General features: G+C 42.7%; 1 protein-coding gene across 1 annotated transcript; it reads left to right on the top strand.

Annotated features, from left to right (window-relative positions):
* Window positions 1-657: 657 nt before the first annotated feature.
* On the top strand, window positions 658-1,008 carry SARC_15490 (hypothetical protein; the record flags this gene model as incomplete). The annotated part of the gene is made up of 1 exon (XM_014290390.1): window positions 658-1,008. A coding segment is annotated over one exon (351 nt), but the record flags the coding sequence as incomplete, so codon positions are not given.
* Between the last annotated feature and the right edge of the window lie 715 nt (window positions 1,009-1,723).

Here is a 1,723-nt window from a genome sequence, read left to right as displayed (position 1 = left end):
TTATATATATATACATATATATATATATGTATATTCTTCTTTGTTTTCCATTCTGAGCAGAAATATGCCACGAGATAGAACACAGCAGCCTTCTCCAATATTTTGTCTACAATTTCTAGTGCTGGTCATGGCTTGACCCTTACCATGTTTTGTTCTGCGTGTTTCCTGATTGGTGTCAGTACCACTTTATGTTGTATTTGACACAGCAAATGGTGAAAACGACGGCGAATCTGCTCATAAGATATCCCGTAATGATGCTCCTTCATATGGCAACGATTCGTCTGATGATGGTAGCAATTCGGATAATTGTACGTCTGCTGAACGCTCTAACAATGGCATTGACACTATCCAGGGTACTCCACGAGCGAGTTTTGGTCATCTCACGGGTAAGTGGATAGTATTACATGTACATTCAAATAGATGATACGCACTCACTCAGCTAATACGCGCTATTCCGGACAAGATCGTTTCGTCTGCATGGACACGACAAGAGGTTGAATATCGGAATCGTTCCAGCAAACCAACACTTTATAGCGTACGTCCTGTGAGGTATACTAAGTCTACCTAAACTGCGCACCGCGGATATAAATGTTGGGTGTCTATGGTGGGTACTTACTTCTATACTTTCAATGGATATGTATGTGACCGTGTCAACAGAAATCGAACAAGATCCAGCATCACCACGCAGTCAAACCGGAGACGGGAACACTTCTGAGAATGACCCAAAGAAAGTCAATGGTAGCGGAAATAAAGCTAATGGCGATGCAAATACAGACAACAGCAACTCTACCCCTGATAATGAAAATGTTCCGGGAGTTGGATATGCTATTACAGATACAGACACAGGAGAGTTTAGCAATAGTACTGAAGGAGAAGAGAATTATGTGAACGGTGACGATATCGATAGCAACCCCGAAGATGATAGAGTTGGGTCAGGTGAAAACAACGAGTCTGATACTGAGGCGACAGAGAGTGCGAACGAAGGAACTGGTGACACACTCGCCCAAAGTAAGTTGTCTGAAATTTTAGACTATAGTTACTACACAGTGCAGATAGGCTAGTGTCCGAGCAATTGACAGCTGCTAACTGGTAGCATGCGTTTGTTACCAAGTGTGCGTATGTTGTGTATACAATATGCGAGGCTGTATTCTGAATAGAGCTCGTACATTCTTACATGCTGCATGATTCCGTATTATGTGCTTTTACAATCTTGTCTCCAAAGAACATTAATGCATGCCAATAGGGAGCGCTATACCAAAACGTTCAGAGTCCGTGGTGTGTGAGAGTAGAGTATTCTGCGTTGGTGCTCATAGTTTGACGTCCTTTGAGCTATGAGCCTATTGTACTATTCATTTAAACCTGGTAGTTTTTCCGACTGAGATTCAGTGATGAAGTTGTCTCACTGAATGTAGCACCGTCTTCTCATCCGGGGTGTTTTGAAGTAGTGGCGTTATGAGCCTATTGTACTCTTCATTTAGGCCTGGTATTTTGTCATACTGAGATGTAGTGATGAAGTTGTCTCACTGAATGTAGCACCGTCTTCTCATCCGGGGTGTTTTGAAGTGGTGGCGTTATGAGCCTATTGTACTCTTCATTTAGGCCTGGTGTTTTGTCCTACTGAGATGCAGTGATGAAATTGTCTCACTGAATGTAGCACCGTCTTCTCATCCGAGGTGTTTTGAAGCAGTGGCGTTATGAGCCTATTGTACTATTCATTTAGGCC

The sequence above is a fragment of the Sphaeroforma arctica genome (assembly GCF_001186125.1).
Source record: "Sphaeroforma arctica JP610 unplaced genomic scaffold supercont1.6187, whole genome shotgun sequence".
In the NCBI taxonomy this organism is placed as follows: domain Eukaryota; class Ichthyosporea; order Ichthyophonida; genus Sphaeroforma; species Sphaeroforma arctica.
This window is presented reverse-complemented; position numbering and strand designations above follow the sequence as displayed.